The sequence below is a fragment of the Manis pentadactyla genome, chromosome 9, assembly GCF_030020395.1.
Source record: "Manis pentadactyla isolate mManPen7 chromosome 9, mManPen7.hap1, whole genome shotgun sequence".
Classification (NCBI taxonomy): domain Eukaryota; kingdom Metazoa; phylum Chordata; class Mammalia; order Pholidota; family Manidae; genus Manis; species Manis pentadactyla.
In genome coordinates this window covers 109791790-109817641 of record NC_080027.1, presented here as the reverse complement: position 1 = coordinate 109817641, position 25852 = coordinate 109791790, and the positions used below count along the sequence as shown (strand labels likewise).

Below are 25852 nucleotides of genomic sequence, written 5' to 3'. Positions count from 1 at the left end.
TGACACAAACACAAGCCAAGAAATGTCTGGAGCCACCAGAGGCTGGAAGGAGGAAATAAATCCTCTCCCCGAGTTCTGTGAGGGAGCATGGCCCTGCCAGATTTGGGATCTCTGGCCTCCAGAGTGATCAGCGAATTAATTGCTCTCATGGTGCTAAGCCACCGAGTTCATGGTAATTCATCACAGAAGCCGCAGGAAAGAAGAACCATACACCTCACTGAGGGCAGTAGGTGGTAACTATTCCTCTGGTCAATCTCAATATCAGAATATGTAGGTCTTTTCTCTTAACACAAATAGTTTCCTCACAGAGGAATACAAATAACCCCTGCCAGATTGCTACATTCCTCCGAACTGGGCAGTAAAAATGGGCTGGGAGAATGACATTCAGTTTGTGGACCTGGATTTAACTTTGCTGCTTTCACTCCAACATATCAGCCGCCCTCAGAGGCACCTGTTGTTATCATCCCAAGCTTCTCTGATTCAGCCTCTAGAGAGAGTAATCTCCTAACTTCAGCTAGGGTGGAGTTGGGTGGTGTAGATACTTGTCAGCATTGTCTCGGGGTAGAGATCTAAGGTACCAGAAAGAGCACATGTAAGTGTTTCTTGGAAGGACTTCTGACCAATCCTGTTGTTTTTAGTGCCACCCATATTCCTTCTCTCAGACATACCTGGTGCCTCAAATTCCCAAGCTTGGGCTGTGGAGGGTTCGGAAGGGTGATTACTTTGCTTTTTATTGGGATACCTCATGCTAGGTAGTTAAACCTTAGCTTTCCACCACTAGGTCAGCTACCATTTACTTTCTGCTTCAAAAATGTTGTTGAAACCTCTCATCTGTTGTCATTCCTCTCCTGGTCTCTATTGTCATGCCCTTCTCAAAGCTTATTTTCTGTGTTAATGGATTACAAGTGACAACCAGCTTGGCTCAGTCTTTCCATGTTTTAAACAGAGGCACCACCTTATAATTTCTATTTGAAAAACTTATGCCACTCAGAGAAGAAATTAAATTAAGTTTTGCTTAGAAAAATCTTAAGACCTTCTAAAAGTTATCCCAGTTATGGCCCTCCTATTTTCTACCTCTCATTTCCCAAAGTGAAATGTCTGCTCTAGATAAGTCAGGTTGCAATTCAATCTCTTCCCACTCCACGACATGTCTCATGTCTTCAACTTTGTTTATGGGGTGGTCCTCCCCTTCATGGATTGTTCACTCCAATATCTTCTATTTTATCTTACTTCATATTTTACATTTTAAGCAAACTTCCAATCCTTCATGAAACTATTCCTGATATGTTCAGACTAATAGATTTATCACTTCACCAAAACAAATGATCTTCACAATGTTAATTAGTAAAAGAAACTCCCATTCTCTTTTTCAAGTGTTTTGTGTTATCCTCTCTGCAAAACATAATTTTCATAAGGGCAGGAGCCATGCCTTAGACTTGGTGTGCCCTCTGCAATGCTTACCATGGCTTCGGACATCAAGTACTTGCTGACTGACGGGCAAAATTCAAGCTACAAAATGGGGACTTGATGTTTAATATACAACAGAGAAAGAATCTTTGAGGGTAAAGCCTGTATCTTATTCAACTTTATATCCCTAACAACCAGCACAGTGTTTGACAAAGAAAGTCTATGACAGCTGACTGAATGAAAAGATGGGTGCAGACATGAATTCTCACTAGATACTGTGTTCAGCATTGTGCCTGACTTAAAGATTGAATTCCTAAGAATAAAGGGCATTAGAGTGATGGTTCACTACTGCACTCCCAGCACCTAGAACAACACAGGGCACTCAGGGGCTGCTCATTTAATGTCTCCAAAATGAAGGTTAAATGTATGAATCTGCCAGGAGTCAGGAGTATTAGTTTACAGTTAGAAAGAATCTGAGAGACACATCTGGCTTACCCGGAAAGCACTCCCAGGACTAGGTTGAGAACAAAGAAGGATCCAATGATGATGAGGGGGATGAAGTACAGCCAGTTCCAGGTGGCTCCTAAGGCATCATTGGTCTGAAAGAAAGAGAAACGTTTCCTTAATACTTCATCAATTCTGTCTCCCAGAAGGCCTCCACTTCTACAGCTGCACATGCAGGGCGATGGGACAAGCACAGTGCCTTACAGTAAAACATTGCCTTGCTTCGCTCCCCACTTGGCGTGACTGTGGGCTAACCCACATTCTCCCATGCACACTGTAAAGGACACTGCATCGGCCTCACGTAACATCCTGAGTTGGAGTACTCTAACACCCTCAATTCAAATAATGGGACCCAGAGGGGTCAACACTTTCCCAAGATCATGCAAACCATCAATGGTTTTAGAGTAGGTGGTATTGTATTTGATGTGGGTTTAAGCCTTTGCATTCTCAAGTGGACAAATTCTCAAAAAAGAGAGAAGTGGGCTGTGCCCATCACTTTATTCCATGGATGCTGGCAGAGGCCTTGACAGGGCTGCTTGGAGAAAGTAGTGTCATCCTCATCCTGCTTAGCCCTTGACCCTGGACTCTGGCTTTGCATCATAGTCCAACAGTACAGAGCTAGGCCAGACCTGGCCCCAGTAAGGCTCAGCGCAGAACAAGGGATAACCCTAGATTGGAAGAGCAATCCATTGCTAGCTAATTCACACACAAGGAATGGAAAAAAGTGTGGAAATCCATATGCTGGGTTTGTATCACAAGTGATATGCAAGGGCCTTGCATGGCTGGGGGTTGAGAGAGGATTGTATTACAAGGCTTAACCCAAGGCAGTGATTCTTGGTAGATGTCTTATTAGGAGAGACCTTGAAACAGTTTGGGAACATTTTGAAAAGTCCTAACACTTGAGCTTCTCAACTAAATTCTGCCTTGACTTTCTCTCTCCACGATATCAACGCCAAATCTTTCTAAATAGTCTCCCTAACTGCATTTTACATCCCCCACAGCCCCACAACCCCACCACCCCTTCACATGCAAACTTCAAGACCTTTTGTAAACTCAGCAGTTTCTGGAAAGAAAGAAATCTTATTCCCAATTCACTGAAGAAACAAGGCTATCAAAGTCAAATGTCATGCCTACAATTCACATGCTAAATTACTAAAATAAAGATCTGAACTCTGTGACTTCTATAAATTCTCCACAATTTCTGTGGCAAAATGTGTCTTATCCCTGGATTTTCTTTTTTCTTCCTATCACTACTCAACTTTGCAAACATAGCTTGATCCATGCTTCCTCATGCTTCCTGTGGGCTTTTATGACATTCTATCTTGTTTTTCTCCCAAATTATCTCATTTTCTTTCTGCCTTTCACTCAAATATACCAGCCCATAGAAAATAGCTTCCTACTGATCATGGCTGCTATCACTGTAGATTTTTTCATTAAAAACAGTTTCTAAGGCAGCCTCTTTCACCAAAGTTGTGTCTCTTGTCTTGCCCCTACACTGTTCGGAGATGTATGATTGCAAATGAAGCAGAATAAAAGTTAAAAACAAGCAAACACACACCTGAACTGGATGGGACAAAGGCAGGGACTGCCACCTTCAGAGTGTAAGATCTAGCTCTTTGGACTCCCAGGTCTGGTCAGTTAAACACAAGCAGGAGGATGTGGGCCAGACCTCACTGAGAACTGCTTCTGATTGTCAGAAGGAAGATACAGAAAAACTAGATGGTTGCAAAATGTGGGTTAGCAGGACTCCTCTCGCTGGCCAAGAGTCTGGAAATGTGCCTTCCAGATGTTTATAGTTCTGTAAAATCCCAATGATGAACAGTATCTTTTTACTGAGTGTGTTGTAGACGTTTTGGTTTTGCTCGACCCTTCGCTAAGAAGCTTAACTGCTCATTTTTGTACCTGGCATTGAAGTGTTTGTGGCACACTCAGATGCTCAACCAGTCAGTATATGACCACAATTTGAATGAGTCTCGTGTTAAAAACATACCAAAAAATATTTGTTCTGATATTCATTCCCCTCTCTGTGGAGCTTTGGCTGAATGGCTTAAAAAAGAAAAGAAAGAAAAGAAAAGAGAAGAGAGAAGAGGAGAGGAGAGGAGAGGAGAGGGGAGGGGAGGGGAGGGGAGGGGAGGGGAGGGGAGGGGAGGGGAGGGGAGAAGAGAAGAGAAGAGAAGAGAAGAGAAGAGAAGAGAAGAGAAGAGAAGAGAAGAGAAGAGAAGAGAAGAGAAGAGAAGAGAAGAGAAGAGAAGAGAAGAGAAGAGAAGAGAAGAGAAAAAGTCATCCACTCCAGCATTGGGGCCTGTTGATGAAAAAAGAGGATGAAGGGGAAGAGAAGAGAATGTCTGGGAGGACAGGAGCCCAGGAGCACTACGCCCTGGGGGGCTATGAAGGATGACTGACAGCTTTTTTAAATTTTTTAAATTTTTAAATTTTGGAATCATTAATCTACAATTACATGAGGAACATTATGTTTACTAGACTCCCCCCATCACCAAGTCCCCCCCACAAACCCCATTACACTTCATCAGCGTAATAAGATGCTATAGAGTCACTACTTGTCTTTGTGTTGCACATCCCTCCCTATGCCTCCACCCACATTATATATGCTAATCGTAATGCCCCCTTTGTTCCCCACCACCACCCCTTGTCCCTCCCCTCCCACCCATCCTCCCCAGTCCCTTTCCCTTTGGTAACTGTTAGTCCATTCTTGGGTTCTGTGAGTCTGCTGCTGTTTTGCTCCTTTTTTTTTTGTTCTTATACTCCACATATGAGTGAAATCATTTGGTACTTGTCTTTCTCCGCCTGGCTTATTTCACTGAGCATAATACCCTCTAGCTCCATCCATGTTGTTGCAAATGATAGGATTTGTTTACTTCTTATGGCTGAATAATACACCATTGTGTATATGTACCACCTCTTCTTTATCCATTCATCTACTGATGGACACTTGGGTTGCTTCCATTTCTTGGCTATGGTGAATAGTGCTGTGATAAACATAGGGGTGCATATGTCTTTTTCAAACTGGGCTGCTGCATTCTTGGGGTAAATTCCTAGGAGTGGAATTCCTGAGTCAAATGGTATTTCTATTTTGAATTTTTTGAGGAACCTCCATGCTGCTTTCCACAATGGTTGAACTAATTTACATTCCCACCAGCAGTGTAGGAGGGTTCCCCTTTCTCCACAACCTCACCAACATTTGTTGTTGTTTGTCTTTGGATGGTGGCGATCCTTACTGGTGTGAGATGATATCTCATTGTGGTTTTAATTTGCATTTCTCTGATGACTAGCTATGTGGAGCATCTTTTCAAGTGTCTGTTGGCCCTCTGAATTTCTTCTTTGGAGAAGTGTCTGTTCAGCTCCTCTGCCCATTTTTTGACTGGATTATTTGCTTTTTTTGTTGAGGTGCATGACAGACAGCTTTAAAGGTCCTTCTGGAGAAAGCAACCTGACAGCTCCTGGAGATAATTCACAAACCCTTTGATAGACTTGCCCACAGCCTCGTCACACCTTTCTCCCCTCCGGCTTCCTCTCAGGTCTTCCCCTCGCATACGTCCTTGCCAGGTGGCCCCATCCTCACCTCCCCAGTCTGTCAGTGGACCAGTGGCACATCCAGTAGGACGAGGGGACAGAGCTCAGCGGCAAATGTGCAAAGGACAGCACGCTTCCCTCCTCCCACATGGCAAGATTCTTTCTGATGCTAATTAGAGCTTCCATCTCCTTCTGATTCATCATTATTAAACTTAAACTTGTCCAGTGTAGGAGAGACAACTACTAAAGTGCCTTTGGAGATTAAAAAAGAGGAAAGTAATTGGCAACTCTTAGGTAAGCAAATGCCGATTCTGTGTGAAGCGGAGGTCGGGAATGCTGGGCACAAAGTTGCCGTTCAACTCGAGTTGTGGCTGTGCTCTCTCCTGGGGTGCACGTGTGCTCACACGTGTGTGCCCCAGCAGAAAGTGGAAGAGAGGAAGGCCGTGTGTGTGAGGGAGCATGACCCCCTCTCCTCCCTTCTCCACCGTGCCCTCTGCTCGGACTCTGATAACCTGCTTGCCTGTAGGATCATCACACTTCACCCTCCCCTAGTGACCCCTCCTTCAGGACTAGGAGGTGCTGCCTGAGCAAGACCCTGGAGGAGACCCGCAGCTTTCCACACCTGGTCCCGGGAGTCTCAGGGAGCCTTCCCTGCCCAGACAGCAACCGTGGAGCACCAAAGTATAAACCCTGCAGAGAAGGCTGTACCGAGAGTGTGAGCCTCTTCACGCTGCACCATTCATGGAACACCTACGCTGTGTCAAGCTTTACAGGGGAGTTCTCTTCTTTGGGGCATTGTCCGCTTATTTAAGGCACCGACTCTCCTCCCACATGACCCAGCCAAGCCCCCAGACTGGCAGGCTGGCTGCGCTGGGTTTTTCTCACCTGCTGATTCCCTTAGTGACACACTCATGCACACGTGTGCCTGACGGGGGTGATGACAGACAGAGAAAGCGGCCGGAGGCGGCAGCCCACCTGCACAGGGAGCGCTCAGCGGGGACCAGTCCTGGCACCGCAAGAATGTGCTCCTCTGGGAACCTGCCTGACTGGGGGTGGTGAGTGCACCCACTCCCTGCGTAAACAGGCACACAAGGCAATTATCACATTAATCTCTGGGGGCCTGGGGGAGCCAGGCGAAGGTGGGGGTGGAGGAGCAGGGCTGGAGATAACGATGGGGATGAAGACGGCAAGAGGAAGGGCATCCCATGGTTCTCCTGGCCTGAGGCGGGACTGGGCTCTCACCCTAGGAAGGAGGCCTCTGCCAGGGCCCCACAGGGCTCCGGGGCTGATTCCAGGGTCCTGTCAGGAAAAGGGGGTCTTACCTGCTTCCCAGGTGGGAGGCAGCGTCGGCTGGCAAGCCCTGGCCTGGCCTACACGGGGGTTTCTCAGCCTGGCACTACTGGCATCTTGGGCGGATAATTCTTCATTCTGGGGGGCTGGCCTATGTGGTGCATTGGCAGGATCCCTGGCTTCTACCCACGAGGTGCCAGGAGCACCCCCTCAATGGTGAAGACCCAAATCAGAATTGTCCTGGGAGGCAACAATGGCTTCCCGTTGAGAATCACTGGCCTCAGCTCATCTCAAGGAGAGATCTTCGGAATTACCAGCTGAGCTCAGCTCAAGGGACAGATGGAACAGCCACCCGGGGCGGCCAGACCATCCAGGCCGTTCACCTCAGCAAAAGCATCTGTCCAAGGCTTCTGCCGACCACCCTGGAGAGAAAAAACATTATCAGAGAGGGCAGGAGTGCGGAAGGAAAGGGACAGAGGCCGAAACCTGACTCACCCGCCTACCACCTCCCCGAAGGGCAGCCGGCACTGAATCCAGCTGAGGTCTTCCCAGGGCCCTGCATGCCTGCACCAGTGCGACAGCTCCTTCCCCATCCCAAGGGGCTTTGAATCCGTGTCTCAGAGTCAAAATGTCATATTTTATTTAACAAATTTGTGGACCACCTGCCATGTGACTGATACTCTCTGAGATACTGGGGAGAAATGATGAGCAAAATAGTCTCAGGTCCTGGTCCTTGTGACCTGTAGCATGACAGGGAGACCCACGGTGAATAACCAAGCATAAAAGTATCTGTATGACTTTAAACTGTGGGGAGCACTACGAAGGGTGCTGACACACAGCCGGGTCTGATCTGGTTTAGGAGGTCAGGAAAGAATTTGTGGAAGCTTATTGATGAAAGAACCACATGACGGTCTAAGAAACTAGCCTGGCTGAGACAACAGAGGCCCAAAAGGCAGAGAAAGGGTTTATTGTGGAGGTGACAGAAAGAGGAGAGCAAGGTTAAGATTAAGAAGTGCCAAGGGGCAGGGGACATATCAGGAGAGAAATGAGGGCAGGGGTGCTCTCTCAGAATGAACCCCTACCTCTGCAGTGGTGGCCCCCAGGCCTGTGTAGATGTTGCACCAGCACATACATGAATCACAAGGGCACTCTGTGATGGAGGTTTTCAGAGCATCCATAACTGTGCACCAGCATTCACAGAGTGCCTCCTCCTGCTCCTTCCTAGACACCATCTCCTTCTTCTCAGATTAGCATTATCCTGGCCTCTGTAGCTACCGGTTAGGTTGGTCTAATGGGGAAATCACATCAGAGCACTTCCCTGCCCATGCTGAGCCGTCCACACTCCCTCTCTGCTCAGGACTCGAGTCTGCTCAGGAACTTAACACAAATAGCCCTCTCCCAGCCCGCCTCCCACCCACCCTCCCTCCCAGCCGGCCTCCCACCCACCCAGAAGGGGCAGATCCCGCACCGCTCCCATCAGGTCTCCTTCCCAGCAGGAGTGCTCATCCCCCAAAGCTGTGCCTGGTGGCTAACGGCTCACACCTGGACCCTTCTCGGCAGTCGGCCCTGGCTGACTGACCCGCTTCACCCAGGAGTTCCTGCCTGCCCGTGGAGCAGGTGACCTGTAGCCAGTAACTGACTCATGCTGGGGCATCAGGGGCCCAGCCACTTTGCCTCTGGGTGGGACACCCTCTGTGGTGCAGTTCACCCCCTAGCGCTGCCTGAACGATCAGACTGAGGCTAAAACTTCTGTAACCACATCTCCGCCTACTCTCTTCCCCTGACCTACCTGCTCCTTCCATATCCTTAGACATGTCTCCTGAGGACAGCACCTTCACAAGTCACTGCCACAGGCAGCTCTGGCCCGCGGTCAGCTCACAGGGAGTCTGACTTAAGACGTGATATCCCTTTCTCATCAGGGTCCCACCAGCCTTACAAAGCAGGCAACGCCCCACCCGAGTCACAGCTGGATGGTGGTTCAAAGGGCAGAGGCACATGCCCACATTTGAAGAAAAGTACACAATGTACACATACCCTACAATCGCTGGGAAATTAAAGGCCTATGGCTTGTCCAACCTGATTTCCTGCATATTCATAATTCTAGCCAAAGTCTTGGAAGACTATCAGGACACCGCACCCAACCCATCGTTTCGTAGAAGAGAAAACTGAGGCCTACACAAGTGAGGTGACCTGGGACACACCTGGGGCCACACTCTAGGACCATAACGGCCAGCTTCTTGAGCGCTCCTGAATCTCCATAGATCCAAAAGCAATCCTGGCTACACTATTACCACCTGGTAGGGGAGAACAAGATAAACAGGAAAGCCAACACTAGGATCTGGCAGCCAGAGAATGAGAACTGTCTTCCCAGCCTCCAGGCAAGAAAGGAGGGGGAGGGGCAGGTGGAAAGAGTGAGGACAGAGCACTCCCAGGGAAGCACAACCACCTGCTGCCCCCCAGCAAGACGGCTGAACCTGTCAGTCCCGCAGCCAAAGCATTTCATTATGTCTCAGCTCCCTGGGCATATTTGATCAACATGCTCCATCTCCCCACACAAACAAGCTCCCAAGGCCGCATCTCGCTTAGCCAGGGACCCATGAGAAGCAACCAAGGCTCCCCCTGCATTCTCGTTGTTCCAAGGCCCCCGAACTTGATGGCCAGCAGCCCCCCTTCCCCGCTCGCGTGGGCTGTCAGTGACTGTCCCTAAGAATGCAGCAGTGCCCCACGGCAGATGCGAGAGCACCTCCAGGAGTGGCTGCCTACCAGACATTTTGCCACTTGCATTCTTCCCCTTCTCTTGCCAGTGGGAAAATGGAGCAAAACCAGTTTGGCAAAGAGGAGAGCCAGATTAAAACAGCACTCCCACCCTTGTCCACACACAGGGGTAGGATGCAGTGAAGTCAGAATCAGGAGCTCCATGCCAGGGAACGCTGCTTGGCACCCCTTGCAGGCACTGCCTAATCCCGATTGTGGGTGGCAATTACCACTGCACGGACAGGTATTGACGTGACAATGAAAAATCCATCCACATACCTGTGAAGATGATTCAGGAGTAAATACTATCCAACTAAGGGAAGGTAAGTGAGGCCACATCAGACCAGGAAGGCAGCCACAACAGCATGTGACCATTGTACACAAGCTTCTCAAAGTCCAGGGCCCTGCTGTGCTTAACATCTCTTTGGTCAATTGCTAACCATTCCAATATCAATGTTATGTGAAGTTCATCCTGTCACCTCCCTTTCTGAGCCCACACATGGAGATAAGTAACAGATCCTTTAAAGGAGATCTCCTTGTAACTGCTGAAGCTAAAATTGGGTGACATACTGGGGCTCGATATTCTATTCTGCATTTGTGTATGTTTGAAAATTTCAATAATAAAAGGTTTTACATTTTCCTAAAATAAAGTTGAACAGTTTATTTAAATGGTTCAGGGTCATATGTGAATTTTAAGAGAAAATTCTTTTTAGTCAAAACTGTGGACAGTGTTAACAATGATGATACCTGGGGGGAGTGAATATGTAAAATGAGTGGTTTTTAAACATCTTTCTATACTTTGCAAATTTCCTGCAGTAACTAAGTGTGTGTGTGTGTGTGTGTGTGTGTGTGTGTGTGTGTGTGTGTGTGGTGTATAATCAGAGTAAACATAAAGACTAGGGGAAAAAAATCAAAGAAAAGATCTTCCTGCCCTGCAACTGCAGTCCTGGGTGCTAGGGAGGCAGACATTCTCCAGGCCACTGGGAAGCCAGGCCAGACGCAGCTGACCCTATGCTGAGCCATCCAGGCTGGGAAGCAGCTTTGCTCTGAGCAAAGGCCAGTGTGCTGCTCTGACACTACCACATGCAGGCTGGCCAAAATAGGTGACTTAAAGAGACAGTTAGAGTGGCTTCATCCTTCAATGATTAGCTGAAACACATCATCCCTGCACCTGTTCTTCAGTGCTTGCTGGTAAGAGAGACTTGACTTACTCCTCCAAGGAAGTGAGGTACCAGAAAGAGCTGAGAGAAGAGATGAATGAGACTCAGAAGACCCTTCCTTTGAGGATCAGGGGCAAAGGGTACATGAGGCTTGATCCTCTGCATTGGGAGAGCTTTGGACAGGGGCCATTGTATTCTGGAAAAGACTATGCTGATCAATACGTCTAGCTACCACCATCTATTGTTTTTTCATTGGCCCCCTGTCCCCTCCAACTCACCAGTCATTTTCCAAACAGTCTGAGTGCTGTAATCTTCATCATCTGACAGATTATAGAGCTATAAGGAATCACAGTATCTTGCCCCAAACCCTCATTTTATGGATGAAGAACCAAGGGTCAAAAGCTACGTGACTGCTGAAAGACACACCACTAGTTGGCTGCAGGAATGAAACTAAGATGCAGGACTTCTGGCTTCCAGTCCATTCGGCACAGCCATTCTTTATCACCCAGTTTAGTCCTCAGACTAAGCACACATGATCTCACTGGATACTACCTCCAGTTGAAGACCTTCTTAATGATGTCTCTCACTTCACCATATGGCAGGGGGGTCCCTGAATGGTGGCCTGTTTGTCTGGCTTTGCTCACTCTCCATGAGCTCATCCTTCCTGCTTCCCTCTTCTGTCCCATCTCTGCCAAACCATGAGTTCTCTCATACTGGAAAACACCGCTCAGACTCCATAAGGCTTCCCCTGAGCACATCACTGTGCCTCACCCCAGAATTCCCCCATCTTTAGGCACACCCCACAGGAACGTACATATTCATTCAACACATTTGTGCGGTCAGTCTGCACAAGATGAAAGAGAAAGGAAAACGGTCCTCAAGGGCCTTGGTATCTGCAAGAAGGCTAAATCATGGGTACAAACACCTACGACAGAAAACAGAACACAAAGTGCCACACTTGAGTTTTCTTTGTACTTATTTACATACTTGGACTTCATGTGTGTCTGACTCTTTCACATATCAGTCCTACCTTCCCATTAGGGTTGAATGTTTCTCCAATATAGAACTGCATCTTTGTTTCTCTGTGCACTCTACTAGTGCCTAGAATATTATTCTACAAACAAGAGATTCTCAATAATGTTGCTGACTAATAGATTCTAACACTGCTAATATTCTTCTGCTTTCCAGGCTTACATGAGATTGTCTCTGGAAATAAACATATCACCTGTAAAATGACGTCTCAGATGTTGACATACAGCCAGTACACTTTCCTTACTCAAGTATTCAACACAGCACAGGAGAGCAGGCACTCCAGGAAAAAAAGCTTTGGATAATCATTTTTCTTGGCTTTCATGCTTCCCTCTGCAATAGCTTCTGAGAAGGTGAATTAATGTATCATTGAAACCCCTGTTTTAATTAATGTTTGTGTGTCAAACACCATGTAAGGCTGGTAAGCCCAGCTGGTTCCCTGAAGAAGCCCCAGGTCAGTTAGTTTCATTTATTTTCTGGCCACATGAAGCACTCTTACTCCTTAGTAAGAATGGCTTTAAAGCCAGAAACCATGGCTGTTGAGTCTTTGTATCTTCAGAATCTAAGACAGATCTCTGCAAAGCATGCTGATTAAATTCGCACGGATGTTGGTGATGGTGCTAATGAAATGCCTAGACGCACATGCCTATTTATCACCTGACGGCCTGAGAGTACGTGGGTGAGGCTCTCCACTCTGCTGGACCAGAATTTTTCAGAGCACATGGGGCCACAAGTGTGCCTGAGATGCCACTCTACTTGCCTCTCATGGCTGCTGGCAAGCCTGGCACAGCCAGGGTCCCCAAGCTGGTCACCTCTGCTTGTAAGCAGCCTGGCCCATTTACCCAAGTGTTATACAAATGCTATTTTCTATGTGTGCCATGGTATGAAAAAGAATGGGAATCCCTGTGCCAGATGACCATCTGCCAGGGACTCTAAGGAGGGAATTCCTCCCTTGAGTAGGAGGAGCCTACATCAGACAACAGATGTGGGGTCCTTTCCCACTCAGGCCCGTATTCACTTTGTTTGTCCTCTCTCTCATAGACTCTAATTCTCGGGTGGCCATTCTCCCCTCCCCTAAAACCCTCTCTTTTCTCATCTCTTGATTTCCGCTGTCATGTTCACCCTGCCCTGGAAGACTGTCACAGCGAGTTCTGGCTCCTCGGGCAACAGCCACTCTGCGGCCAGGGTGGTCTTATAAAGTGGGACAAGAGATTCCCTGCCATGACTGGCTTAAGTCTTGAGAGCAGGGATAGTTGTTATTTCTAATCAACATCTCACTCTGTTTCCCCCCTGCTTGAGGCCCTTACCGAACCCCCAACCAAGACTGACCCAGCCCAGCCTCTCCAGCTCCTCTCACAGTCCCTCCTCCCCGTATACCAAGTTACATGACTCTAATTCCCTCTTCTGCCACGTTCTTTCATACCTCTTTGCTCTTGCTCACGCTGTCCCCACTGCTTAGAAGACCTCCACCTTTTCCACCCAGAAGGCCTGTACACATGCCCTGATTAAATGTCACCTTTGCATGCACTCCCTAATGCTACCGTGTCACTGAACGCTGTACTGTGATCACTGCCTGCTTGTTGACCTAAGAGACTGGACACCCTTCAAGAATGAGGAGTAGGTCTTATGTGTCTATGTAGCTGCCCCAGGACCCAACTTAGCTTTCAATATGCGCCCAGCAAGTACTTGCTGAATGGATAAATAAATGAATAAGATAGTAAGTTGAATGTATGGCTCTGATTAAATCTAAGGCAAGCAGAAGGGAGAAAAGAAAGAAAAAGTGATAGAGAATTTCTCAGAGGTAATTAAATGCCTAGAGGGTTTTCTTCATCACTAAGAGGGCAGAGCACTGGATGATTAAAGAGGGCTTATCAGGGATTATCACTTAATAAACCCTTTCCGGGTGCATCTTACCAAGGATTTCTCCTCTGATCCTCTCTGGAAGAAGAAAGGCTCTATCACTCTATGTCTGATGTGCTCAGGAAAAGATTAAGACAAAGTGAAGACAGTCTTCCTTCTCATCCACCTACAGTTTCAGCTGGGAAGCTGGGCCCCAGGGAAGCAGAAAATACACACTTGACACTCAACATGGGGACTGTGGTTCCTACAGGGCCTCAAAGAGCAGGGGAACACTCCCTGATCTCAGGACAAGAACAGAAAACCCCATCTCTCAGGGATGGGGGCGGTTATCCAAGAGCAGAGAGGGCAGCTCCTCTGGGGAAGCAGCAGCAAACGCAGCCTCTTCGCCTGGTGGGCACTGCTGGGAAACTCCCAGTTACCGCTGGTCCCACCACAGGGCAGTGGGCCCTGAAGGCAATGCGGGAGAAAACCTCCCTCGAGGAAGGTGGCCGGGGGTCTCTCAAAGCCAAAGCCAAGCTTGAAACTCGACCCCAGCCTGAGGGGTCTGCCCTGTAAGCTTCATGGGGTAGAGCTGTTCACTCTGCTGGGAATGCTTTGAAGCCTCAATCGTGGCAATGCCCCTCATCCTCTCCAAAAAAGCAGAATGCACTGGCAAACTCCGGGCCAGCCTTCCAGGCCCTTCTTATCTCCCATCTGGAGGAACTGAGTCCCTGATTGCCCAGCTAGGCCTGCTTTCTCTGACCACTGCCCGGGGGCATTGCAGGCTTGCTCTGAGATCCTCCAATCCCTGCATTCAAACCCAGCCCCAAACCATTCTCTTGGCTAAATCCTGCTGATTTCAGTCCTGAGGGTATAAATTTCTGGAGGCAAACTCTCTGATATTCAGCACAGTCACCAAATACTGACAAGAGTCAACCCTTTTTGGAGCAATTACTAGGTACATTTTGCCCAGGTTACCACTTGTGATCTTCTTAAAAGCACTTTTAATCTTCTCCTTTGAAGCAGATGTTAGTACTACAGCCTTTTTTCTGAGGGAACTGAGGTACAGAGTGGTTGAGTGACCTGTCTGAGGTTGCACAGAGAGTAAGTGACAGGGCTGGGACTATGGCTGGCAGTCTGACCATAGCACTCCTAATATACCCCCTCCACGGTGCCTCATCTTCCGGTCCCCCCTGGCCCCACATGAGGCTGTAACTGAAACACCATAAATGTCCACAAATGTTAATCTTAATTTTCTTTAAACAGGTTAAGCCTAGCTCCCCTTAACCCCTGGCCATCTGGTGGGGGAGGGTAGGGGAGTGATTGAATCACTTTTATATTCATTTCATCTAAATATTTTATGTGTCTTATGCAAGGCAACTGGTGTCTAATTCTACACCTGTTTTATTATTTGATGATTAATGTAATATTTATCACACCACATAATAATTATTTGCTTGTCTGTCCCCTGCACAAATCTATAAGCACTTAGAAAATGGGGTTTCTTGTTTCTTTGTATAGGGGTAGCTGTCACACACTCCCAATAGGTGCTCAATAAATATCTGTTGTATGACTGTATAAATGAACTGGTCAAATCATGGACAATCAATTCCAGCCATAACTAGTTCAACTAGAACAGTGGTTCCCAAAGGGTGGCCTCTAGCCCTGTAGCATCAGCCTCTTTGGGGACTTTGGAGGAAATACACATTCTTGGGTCCCGATTACAGACCTTCAGATCAGAATTCCAGGAATAAAGCATAGCACTCAGCAACTGTCTTCTAACAGACTCTTCTGGTGACACCTGCTAAAGTCTGAGAACTACTGGTCTAGGGCGAAAAGAAAAGTTTGCCATGGTAGCCTAGTTGCTAAGCTGATGTATCCAGGAACCAACAAAACAGAGACCTAAGGAAGGAGAAAGCATGAGGTTGAGTGGGGAGGAGGGAAGATGACACAGGGTGTGGGGAGAGGTGGAGGGAGGAGAAGGGGAGTGGGGGAGAAGGAGAGACTGATTCACCTTGAAATCTCCTGGGGATGAAATGGGTTCATGATGTCGGCTGGGTGCTGCCATAGCAACAGGTACAGTACCACCACTACCCTCCCCCACCGGGATGGCCAGGCATCAGACACACCTACGCTGAGGCCTAAGTCCAGCAGAAGGATTTAAGCTGCAGGGAGTTGGAAAAACACAGAGGGTCAGCTTAAGGGAGAAACTCCCACATGGGCTCTGGTCCCCAGCAGGACTCCTGCAAGGGCTGCTTCCTTGCAAGGGCAGAAGGTTGCTGTCAAGTCCTGAGGCATAGAGAAGGCATGTGGATTTGTCCCTCCGCATCCGGCTCACATGGTGACCCAGCCTGGCTCTGCTGCCCTGAAGGACTTAGTGTAAGAAGAGACTAGTGACTGAAGGGAGAGGGAGAGAGCCCACTGAGTGCAGGGCTGGAGACAGAGGAGGGCCCACTGAAGCATAGCTCAGAGAGGCAGGGGAGGAGACCAAATGGGGAAGGAGAGCAGGAGCAGAACTCATATGCAGGTTCAAGGCCAGGGGCCCTGGCAGGAGAACAGAGGGATGATGAGGAACAGAAGGCTGAGATGGTCCCAGCCCTTTCTGGGAATGGCTGGAGAGTGCACACAGTCATATCAAACAGACTTCCCTCGTGAAGGCAAAATGGGGCTGCAGGAGGAGGACTCGGAGATCAGCAAAACGCACAGTGCTCCATACATCCAATGGAAATAACTTAGTCAAAGTGAGTTTACAGCCAATTAGACATTAAAAGTAAGATATAATTGCTGTTGCTATGTTTGCTTCCAATAAGAACTATGTTATGATTAGACTAACAGGCTAGGGTTAGAATTCTGGGCAAATGGCATGGAAGACTTAATCTTGCTTTCTCGCCATGTGAGAGAAGAAAGCAAATGAGGAAAAGCTGAATCAACCAATCACTGCTGTGTTCAAGGTATCGGCCCTCAGATAATCCTTGTGTAGTTCTGAACCCTTTTGAGGGGTGGGAGGGAAGGAGGGATGTTCTGACAGATTTCTCATATCTGATTCCTTTTAATTTGCATAACAACTCGGTGAAGTCATCATTATTACCCCTATTTATGGATGAGGAAACTGAGCTCAGAGGAGTCCATGCATGCAAGTAGTAAAACAAAAGTTGGGATTTAAATGCTAGTCTACCCCACTTCAAAGACAAGGCTCTTTTATCCATACAAAGGCCAGATTCTGTCCACAGTAATGGAGAGTGGAGAGAACAGGTCCTTATACTACCCAAGGGCTGGGACACCTCTTCCAGCCAGAACTGGGTGTCTCTTGCTGCACAGGTTATCTCTGTGAGACAATATAGTGTAATGGCCTCACCTCTTATTAGTTCTGTGACATTGGGCAGATCATTTGAACTCTGGGTGCCTCAGTTTCTCAATGTGTATAATGGGAATGATAATCCCTATCATGGGGCAGTGCTGTGAAGACTAAGTGGGGCATATAGTCTGATAGTTAACACCCCACCCCAACATGCATTAGCTGTGCAAAGTTAGGTAAGTTATTTACCTTTTTTGCCCATCAATTGCCTCATCTCTAAAATGTATGGATTAAAAATAATGCAGCTAAACCACTCAGCTCAAGGTATGGCAAACAGGAAGCATTTGGTAAGTGGATACCGTGTGTGCTAGAATGTGGAATTCCCTCCTCAGAGAGGACACCCCCAGCTGCACCCCTCACCGGGAATTGCCCTTGCACTTCTGAAGGGGCACCTAGCTCCACTGGTGTGCATCAGCCTCTCCTCTGTCCAGCACTGGCCTGCTCACTTCCTCAGGTGTTTCTCCCAAAAGGACATGCCAATAAACATTCTGCATGCAATTCTCCAGTGTAGAGTTGACTTCCAGGAGCCCCAGTCTAAGACTGTATCTTAGGGCTCAGTAAAGAGTAACTGATAACAGCAATCATGAATACCTTCAAATGCAAAAGACTGGGATATTGTATATGCGACTCCTGCAAGCTTTACAAAATAGTTGGCTGGACTGTATATAGTCTTTGAGAAGAAGGATGTGCCTTGAATGCCCTTATGTTTCCTCTAAGCACCTGAGGACAACAGATCTCTAGAAATGTATTTGACTTGTCCAGGCTGTGTATCTCTTCTGCCCAGAATCAATCAATCTGCATGAGTACAGGGGATACAAATTTCATTTCCACAATGTTGACATACATGGTTCATAACTGGGGTGCACACCATCTCCATAGTAAGGAAGTTTGTAAATGAGATCCCTCTGACAGAATAACTTCGTAAAAACAGGCCACATGAATAAAACTGGGCAAGTAGGTTATATGGGCTATTATCATTAGTGCTTTAAAACAATTAAATATGAAATGTTAACAAAGCTCACATCTGTAAAGACAGGTGCTGCTGACCTGGTCCCCCAGCCTCCCTGTGAGAGAAGTATAAGGTCCTGAGACAGTCAGCGCTGAGTTCTTGCTCTATCCACCTCCTACCAAAATGACACAGAAAACCAGTGGTAGTGCTTGGAACAGAAGCTAGCTCTCTAGTCCCAAACCTGTATTCCTGGGTTACACTATATACTCCACAACTGGCTCCTCTAGAAATGTGGGTATAGAAATGAAAATGTAGAGTCATGGCTCTTCCCATGCCATGGGGCAGGTTAGTTCATCCCTGCCCATCTCTCTCAATGACATCCCCGTGTTGACTACAAGGCGGAGAGAGGCAGAGAAAACATGTCTCCCGTGGAGAACGTGCAGCTGCCAGTACTGCATCAGCCCATTGTGTTCTAGGTGACTGTGGCTCCCTCTGAAGTCCTCGGGGCTACACTGGGATGAACGCTTCCCTCTGGACTCCCAGACTTGCTGCTCTTTACATCCGTCTCCTGAGCTTCGTGCACTGACTCTGAAATCCCCCCAGCATGCTGGCTTCTGGCGGGGTCTTGGGTTCCCCTGAGCAGTATCCCCATCACCATGTGAAACCTGAGCTGGGTCTGACTTCCCTGGGCTTGTGGAGCCAGACAACGTCCCTGGGCAAGGCATCTCCCCTGGGGCCCAGCCACAGCTAATTGGAAAAAGCAGTCAAACCAAGGGTTCCTCAACCTGCTCCTTTCAGCTTGCAGTGGGAGGGAATAAAATGGGCATTTTAATAGGTGAGCTTTCAGCGTAGTCCTTGGGAGCCAAGGACCCAGCTTCTCCCGCTCCTCTTCCCCCCGGCTGCTCCAGGGTTCTCGCCACTCTGCAGGGCATCGTCCAGCTGAGGGGCCAGCAGGCGGTCCTGGGACTAAAGCTGCATCCCCACGCTCAGCCTGCTGGGACAGTCCCCTGCCTTCCCAGCGCTTCCCAGGTCCACAAACACTCCAGGCACCTACCTACTTCCTGAGCGCCTCCTGTGCCCAGAGCACCATGCTGCAGGCAGCCAGCTATTGGAGGAACTCCCTGACCTCAGGTGGCCTAGATGCAGCCTGGACAATTAGAAAGTGCACCGATTCAGGCAGAACAAATGATAAGCCAGAAAAAAAAAAAAAAAGACATTCAGACAGCAGGGCAGGGTCTGAGGGCTTGAGGAGTCCTATAAGGTTTTCTCAAAATTCATTCTGGCTCCTGAAATATTAGAGCTCTCTGCAGAAGTCCATTCTCAGCCAGAAGTCTCCAACATCAGCCCAGACTCATTAGCTGCAGGCCGGGCTCTGGGACAGCATATAATCACCTAATTAGCTGAGGGTCACACACCTGGCGGGCAGCTCTGCAAACCTGGGCACCAAGCCTGTGCAAGTGCCCCTATTATGCAGTGTCAGGCCAGGTTTGTTTGTTCTTGGAGAGCAGGCTTCCTGGGAGTGCCGCCCAGCTGAGGGTGGCAAACCAGCCTCCTTTCAGTCAGGTTTTCTGGCTACCTGAGGGCAGTTCTGGAAGGTGCTGGCCTGGCTGGCCTGGGAGGAATTAGGTCAGAGATGGAAAAACAACGCGAACACTTGGGAGGTGAGCGGGGCTCAATGCCAGCACCCGTGGAAAGCCAGGTGCCTAGTAAGCAATTCACCTGTATATTTTTTTCTTTTTTTAAAGTATAACTTAGGTAAGGAACAGATGAATGAAGAGGTGTTAAATCCTTAAAGTGGAACTGCTGAAACAGGTGTAGTGTCAATTACACTTCTTTGTTCCGGGCCAATGGTGAAGCCCCTGGGACGAGGCACCAGCATTCTCCTTGCTTGGCAACATATAACTGTTTTCTAGTTGGTTTGAACAAACTAGGGCCAGACGGTGGCAGAAAAGGTCTCCTAATTAGTTCTTAATTTTTAAGTACTTCTTTCAGTTTTACTTGTAAAATTTTAAATCAGAAAAGCAAAACACATTACAACCAAGTAACAATACAAAGATGCAGAAAGAAAACATGTGCTTTCATCCCACCTCCATTCCCATCCTGCTGTATGTACACAAGTGTTCACAGCTTGATGGGTATACTACCCCACCTATCTCCAGGCACCAAACTTATGCAGCATTTTGCTATTGACTTTTAAAAGTGGGACCATGGTATATACATTAATTACTCTGTAACTTGCTTTTCTATGGAAAACATGAGGAATGCCCCTCCAGGCCAACATACAGATCTAATGAAAACATACACAGCACACAGGCACACACACACACAGGACCACAGCTACATGGCATTCTAGGCATCTCCCTGCTGCTGTTTGCTTTTGCTTCTGGTGCTATAAAGCAAGTCTGGAACATTCTCCTTTACATACTGTATCCTTACCAACTAGCCTTTTTATTTCAATAGGTGGGTGTCTCAACAATGGGCTTACAGGGTCAAAGGGATACATACCTTCCATATTAATTCCCCCAACGGTTGCAGTAAGCCACCCAATACTCCACCAAAAATTCATGAATGCTTTTTCCTTCACTTCCTCAGATAGTGGATGTTACGACCCTTAAATGTTGGTCAACTTAATGGATGAAAAAAATGGGTCTATTTAATGATTTATTTTGCATTTTCCTGAGTATTAGCATCATTTCCGGTGTTAAATAGTTGTATGCATCTCCTCGCCCCCTAGACATAAGGACTCCGTGCTATCATGGGCCTCCTGTGTGCCTTGATATTGCACTTACCTCTTGTTTGACTATTATTAACCTGCCATTCTTATTTATATTCCCAACACCTGTTACAGCACCTGACACAGTATTTGCTCCTTAAGTAGTTGTTTAAAGAAAACAAGCAAAGAAAAAGAGCAAGAAATCAAGAAAGCAGCACTACAATCCGAAGCTGAATGTTCACAGCTAACTGCCAACCAAAGATCAATCAGGAAGGAATGTTAACATTGCTGAAATTACAGGGTAAGTTAATGAAGACAAAAAAAAGATTCCATTTACAAAGAGCTGATTGACACACAAAATTTCAAGAACATGCCTGGTTCATAACGAAAGGCCCGCCTACACTTTAGGGTTGCTGAGCTGCCATTCTCCAGCGACCATGTTTCACTCTGGGACAAATGGTTTTTGGTCAAGGATAAAAGTCTAAATATTCATTCTTCAGACTCCTAATGAGTTTTGGAATGATCACTATCATTCAGCTCTAACTGCAGCCAATTTTCTCTGAGTTAATCTTGACATCAATACCCCTCCTAAAAGGCTTTTCTATCATAAAAAAAAAAATGATTCAAGTAATAGCATTCACACTTGGGGCTCACTTCTTCCAGAAGCAATATATTTTTGAATTGACTATAAGACTACAAAGAAAGCCACTGGCAATAAACTCCTGGGAAGGATTTCAGATTTTTAATAGAAGATAATCTGTTTATACAAAGTCCTTCTTTAGAAACAGGATGGACATGTACCCCCCTCAACTTGATCTCATTTATTCCCTGAGAGTGAGTGTTTCCACTCCTGGGGTTCACTGAAGAATCTAAGAAAATAGAAGTTTCCTGAGACACCCCCAGTGATCGGAGCTGGACATATGCATTTGCCATATGACAGCTGAACTTTTCCCCTAGCATAGGGTTCAAAGGTTATCAACATTGGCCAGCCACCTGAGGGACACACAAACCGTCTTGACACCTCATCACTATACCTAACTTCTTGGTGATTTTTTTCTATTTTAAAGAATGTAACAACCCATCCCATGATTCTGGCTTACAGCACTACAGAACATTTCTAATGTTCTCAAATGTGAATTTTAAAATACCTAAGTAATTTAGTTCATTTTAGTACTAAAATGAATATGAACTAAATGTCAATAATGAGGTGGAAGAAGGCTAGACGGAGAAAGCAGAGGTGGGTTGACAAGATATGACACTGAAACAATGAAATTGTATCACAATTCCAAAAATTTAGCAACCTTTAGCCTCACCCACTAGATGAGCATACATTAAGCCATACTCCCCCTAATTTGTATAATTAAGAGCACTAGGGAGAAGCCTGGTCCCCACGGAAGTATTTACCACCTGGAAAGGGCTGTTTCTAAATTCTAGAATGCCAAGACAACATTCCCTTACACCTGAACTTCTGTGCTGGCCTGACTGAGTTCCCACCAACCCACTCTCGAGCCACTGTCAGTCTTACAGACACACTGCTCTATTACAGCCTTTCTCTGCTCACAGCCTGAGTAGCTACACTCTGCTCACCAATTAGAGGCCATAAACACAACAATCTGGGCACAATCTGTCTGTTGAAGCTTAGCTCCCTCCACTCAGAGACAGGATCCCGCCCACACACCTAAGCCTGACCTTTCATAGTCCCTTGGTAATACACTACATTTTCCAGACACAGGTGCTATTTCCTCTGACTGAGATACCTACCTTCCTTATTCTGTTTACCAATTGCTAATTCTTCCCACAAGGCCTATATCCATAGCTTTCTCTTCAGTGAAACATCCTATCCTGTGAACAGCTCTCCATCTAGAAGCATAATTATTTGTAACCCTCACAGTACTTGTAATATTGTAAATGCTAAATATTTATTGATCATATGATGTTTGTTGAAATGAACTGAATTTTGAAATTTTTCATTGTTTTTTCACCCTACCAGAACAGCACCCTTTTCTTTAAGATTTTGTTCCTTTAAGTTATCAAATACATGAACATTTGAAAAGTACAGAGAAGCATAAACAAGTATATGAATATTACCACAATCATCACCTGGAGATAACCACTTTAATTGCCCTCTTTATTGCACATGTTACGTCAACGCAGTTAAACAAACTTAAACTTACACATGGAAGTCCTATGCCCTATGCATGTTTGCCTGAATTTAGATGAAGTCATATACTATGTACTCACACAGCATTTAGTTGACCAGAAATCTCTGCCAATGAGCACTCCTACATCTCAACAGCATAATGCAAGCAAATGTTCCTCCTGATGACTATAGGGCCCTGAAAGTTTCTGTGCTTTCTCTGAATCATAAATTCACAGAACTTTATGGCTTAGAGTGACCTCAGAGAACATCTCCATTAATTCCACCTCTCCTCCCTCCTATGCATTTGCTAGACATGGCTAATCAAGATTCTCTTTAAAAATAAGTGTGGACATCATCTCAGAATCCTCCAAGCTGAAGATTCTCAGAATGCAGTGTGAAACCTAGCTGTCACCTGAGATTGTATCCCCTCATTTTGCAGATAGTAAAAGGTTCTAAGAGAGGCTGTATAGTCTATTAAGTACTATACTTAATAAAGCAGAAATGTATAAATCTATGGATCCAAAGAAATACCCCTACTTCAGACAAGTCCCCAGTCATTTCATCATTTGGCAAACATTTGAGAACCTACTGTGCTAAATTCTGGCAGAAAAAAAAAAATATAGGGTGTGGTCCTGGTCCTTTAGCAACTTACCGTGTAAGGTTTATCAGCAATCACTTCAGATCCCCACCCTTTTGTCCTCTCAATCCAGCCCAAAGGGACTCCCAGGAAAGGTGTTGCAGGCGGTGAAGACAATAGAAGGATAAAGTATGGAGCAAGGAAGAGCTTCCCTACTGTTTTGGGCAGTGTTGTCTCTCTCCAAAATTCCTATGTTTAAGTCCTCTAACTTCCAGTATCTCAGAATGTGACTATATTTGGAGATAGGGCCTTGAAAGAGATACATTAAAATGAGGCTGCAACCTAATTCAATCTGACTATGGACACAGGAAGTGACACCAAGGATGCACACACACAGAGGGAAGGTCGCAAGGAGGTGACCATCTGCAAGCCAAGGAGAGAAGCCTCAGGAGAAGCCTCAGGAGAAACCAAACCTGCCAACATCTAGATCTTGACTTCTGTGATCTAGTGTGTGAGAACTGTGAGAAAATTAATTTGTTGTTCAAGCCACACACCCTGTAGGGTTTTTTTTTTTTTTTGGTTTTTCTAGCAAACTAATACACCAACCAACTCTGCTAAGGTTGCCTTCATAACCACAGAAGGCCCTATAATGAAAGAGCCTTCATGCCTTGAAAGAGAACCCTAGTGACTGTGGAAGACTCTTGGGGAAGGAAATGGAGGGTCTGGCCTTGGATATGCCAAGCATGACCTTAGGATGGAAAGGGCATGAAGCAGTTCTGATGGATCAGTGCCAAGGAGAGTTGGTGGAGCCCTTGTTGACCTAATACATCCAGGGGAAGGGAGTAGGGACTCTACTTTTTGAGGACACTATAATTAGGCCAGAAGCATTCTGGGCAGTGAGAAAGGCCCTGCACTGGATGTCTTAGCTCAGCAGGGTCTCATGTGCCCCTTGAGCATAGGGGGCATGACGCTTACCATGGCTGACAAAGCTGGCTCTGTGCATGACGTTCCCTTACTTATGCATTATGGACAGACTGGGCTTGATACAGGCAAAAACTCTGGCAAGGGTCAGGGTCCACCCCACGAAAAACAGACCTAGTAGTGGAGAATGTCCCTCTCCACTCCCCACACATGTACAGTCCTACCTGCACTTTCTAAAGAGTTCCTCAATGGCTACAAAATGCAGCACAAGGAAACAAGGGAGTAGAAAAAGCATAATTTCTGGAGTCAGCAGTCAAGAACTTGAGACGTGCCTTGCCACTTCCAGCGTGGGTGACGTAAGAGGTCATTCAGCCTCTTAGCATCTTCGCTTCCCCACCTTAAGATGGGGATGATAATGCCAATCTCATTGGGTTACAGTGTGTCAAGTGTGATAATATATGCTCATGTTTTAAGCCACTAAGAAGCTCCATAAATGCTAGTTGTCTTGGCAATTATTACATTTATTTCACATATCTTTCTGCTTATCTAAGTTCTGTTCTCCCTCATTGGCAGACTGATGTGCAATGTGGATGTGCCTTTTATATTCAGTTTGAGCAATTGAAGGCAAGAGCCATTGTTCAGTTTTTTTCCAATCTCCCCTTTCCATGCATTAGAGCACTGTGGATGCAGTAGGCACTTAACATGCATATTTGGCTAACGTACAGTCAGCCCTGTGGTTCTATGCTTAGAAATGGCTCCATACCTTTCTGTTAACTGTAACTGCATTATTTTAATACTCTCACCTCTTCTAGTCTGTAGTCTTTCTTCACGTCTCCACCACTGGGCACCTCATAACCTGAGCCAGCCTTCACACTGCTCCAAAGGTATCTTTCTACAACACTATTTTTAAAACATTCAATCTCTCATGCAAAAATCTTCTAGCCAGCTACTAAGTGCCCATAGAGCAAAGTTCTAACTCCTTAGCCTGACATTCAAGGCCTCCAGTAATGTAACACCAACCACACAAATGTCACTTCTTTCCTATAAAAATCTTTTACTGTGGTTAATGTGACCTACTCATTGATGCCAGTCAATAGATATTTGCCAAATAAGCAGATGGTTGTTTGGCATCAAACAAATGACCATATCATGCCCAATTCTACCTCCTTGTTTTGGCCCACAATCTTCTCCCCTCTTGAAGTGTCTTTCTTGGGGCCACTGATTGTGAAACAATTAGAATATATATGGTGCTTTATTTAGAGCTGTGCATGTACTACTGGTACAACCACTTACGGAAGGCTTCCCCCTTTCTTTTTCTTATTGGAATCCCTCCATTCCTTAAAGGCCAGCTCAAGCCTCATCTCCTGAGGGGAATGAGCCTTTTCTGATTCCATGGCACTCAGGAGTCTTCTCTGCATTCCTCATGACACACATTGCCAACACCACGCCCTTGCCTTCTAAAACCCTCCACCGTGTGTTATTATTTGTACTTCTTTTGTAATCCCTTAAAGGAACTCTCCAAGTCTTCTCCCTCTTTGCACCCCCAGGACCTACCACATGGCTATGAATGGACTATAATCGACTTGGGACTCCTTGGAAGGGGATACCTTCTGACAATTGGTAGCAGCTATCTTTTCAGTGTCATGGGCAGTCAAGTGTTGGCCAGTCCTAAGCATGCTTTAA

General features: G+C 46.5%; 1 protein-coding gene across 10 annotated transcripts in view; it reads right to left on the bottom strand.

Annotated features, from left to right (window-relative positions):
- The window catches only part of CACNA1E (calcium voltage-gated channel subunit alpha1 E), a 454989-nt gene that overhangs the window by 134796 nt on the left and 294341 nt on the right, over positions 1-25852 (bottom strand). For all 10 annotated transcript variants that reach the window (XM_057507926.1, XM_057507931.1, XM_057507925.1 and 7 more), the window contains one exon: positions 1903-2006. In XM_057507926.1, coding sequence (XP_057363909.1) covers positions 1903-2006 — 104 coding nt within the window. The remainder of the gene's footprint in view (positions 1-1902; positions 2007-25852) is intronic.